The sequence below is a fragment of the Palaemon carinicauda genome, chromosome 23, assembly GCF_036898095.1.
Source record: "Palaemon carinicauda isolate YSFRI2023 chromosome 23, ASM3689809v2, whole genome shotgun sequence".
Lineage (NCBI taxonomy): Eukaryota > Metazoa > Arthropoda > Malacostraca > Decapoda > Palaemonidae > Palaemon > Palaemon carinicauda.
In genome coordinates this window covers 105,641,548-105,643,377 of record NC_090747.1, presented here as the reverse complement: position 1 = coordinate 105,643,377, position 1,830 = coordinate 105,641,548, and the positions used below count along the sequence as shown (strand labels likewise).

The 1,830-nt window shown below is 50.2% G+C and overlaps 1 protein-coding gene across 1 annotated transcript; it reads right to left on the bottom strand.

Annotated features, from left to right (window-relative positions):
• Positions 1-264: 264 nt before the first annotated feature.
• Positions 265-822, bottom strand: LOC137617720 (octapeptide-repeat protein T2-like). The gene has a single exon (XM_068347717.1). It carries the CDS (start codon positions 820-822, stop codon positions 265-267), a length of 558 nt encoding a protein of 185 aa, XP_068203818.1.
• Positions 823-1,830: the final 1,008 nt, after the last annotated feature.

Below are 1,830 nucleotides of genomic sequence, written 5' to 3'. Positions count from 1 at the left end.
TCTGAAACCGCCATGTGCTATAAGAATAATTACAAAAGCATATTTATGTAAATAAACAGCGAATGTTATACATACAAATGTAAAACAAACGCTGGATATTATACACGCAACATGCACGCGTCTAAAAGTGCATGTGACCACGTTGCAAATTCACATTAATAACATTTAACAATTCACATTATTAATGAATGTGCACTCTTGCATCACAACGAAGATGGGCTTGAAAGGCTGAGTAGTCTGCACTCTATAAACAACGGCATGGTATTAATCCTTACTCTCCCTCTCCCTCCCTCTCTTCCCTCTCCCTCCTTCTCTTCCCTCTCCCTCTCTCTCCTTCTCTTCCCTCTTCCTCTCCGTCTCTTTCCTCCCCCTCTCCATCTCCCTCTTCTTCTCTCTCTCCCCCTCTCCCTCTCCCCTTCCCTCTCTTCCTCCCCGTCTCTTTCCTCCCCCTCTCCGTCTCTTTCCTCCCCCTCTCCCTCTCCCTCTCCGTCTCTTTCCTCCCCCTCTCCGTCTCTTTCCTCCACCTCTCCCTCTCCCTCTCCGTCTCTTTCCTCTCCCTCTCCGTCTCTTTCCTCTCCCTCTCTGTCTCTTTCCTCCCCCTCTCCCTCTCCCTCTCCGTCTCTTTCCTCCCCCTCTCCATCTCCCTTTTCCTCTCCCTCTCTCTCCCCCGTCTCCCTCTCTCTCCCCCGTCTCCCTCTCCCCCTCTTTCACCCTCTCCCCCTCTTTCACCCTCTCCCCCTCTTTCACCCTCTCCCCCTCCCCCTCCGCCTGAATCCTCCCTTCCAAATAAATCACCCTTTTCAATCTCGCCGATCGTCCCATTTCGCCGAGTTTAATAAAAGCCGTCCCGACGGCTTTATCGTCCGTCTGTCATGTCTGTCATGTCCTTGTTTCAACAGAGCGTAGCAATCATCTGCTAATTATGGATTTATTCAGGGGGACACGGCTATCAATTGAAGGGTTCCGATGGACCTCTCCCTCTCTCCCTCTCCCTCCCTCCCTCCTTTCCCTTCGCCCGCTGGAGTGATATCTCGTCCTGGCGACGCTGTAGGAATACTCCTGTGTAAGCGAAGACACTTCTCTTGGGCTCTCCCAAAATTGAGCATCATAACAATTGTTACCTATTTAGGACCACCTGGGATCTATCCCACACGACGCTATAGGGTGGGCTTAAAGGCTGCCTCATTTCTCTCTCTCTCTCTCTCACATACACTATATGTTGTATGCTTGTCCTTTATTACCCAACCTCTTCTCTCACCACATCCGACTCCTGTCTCTCTCTCTCTCTCTCTCTCTCTCTCTCTCTCTCTCTCTCTCTCTCTCTCTCTCTCTCTCTCTCTCATTTTCGAGATGTTCCTTGTCATCCTTTTATTACCTATGCTGTTCCCTCACCGCCTTCGACTCCCGTCTCTCTCTCTCTCTCTCTCTCTCTCTCTCTCTCTCTCTCTCTCTCTCTCTCTCTCTCTCTCTATGTACCTCAACTTGTCATCCTTTTATTACCTATCCTGTTCCCTCACCGCCTGCGTCTCTCTCTCTCTTTTTTTCTCTCTCTCTCTCTCTCTCTTTCTCTCTCTCTCTCTCTCTCTCTCTCTCTCTCTCTCTCTCTCTCTCTCAAGCGATAATGGATCCCCCACGTGCTCGCTCCTCCGACGCCATTTTGCCCACCCAGAGCGTGAAGACAAGTGCTGGAAACCATTTTATTTCCTTTGAGAAAAAGAGAATTTGGGGGAGGAGCCTGGACCCTTAATTCGGTTTTGTTGACTTCAGCACCAAGCGGAGGAGGAGGAGGAGGAGGAGGACATACGTAGGGCGGCAATATCATTGATTACA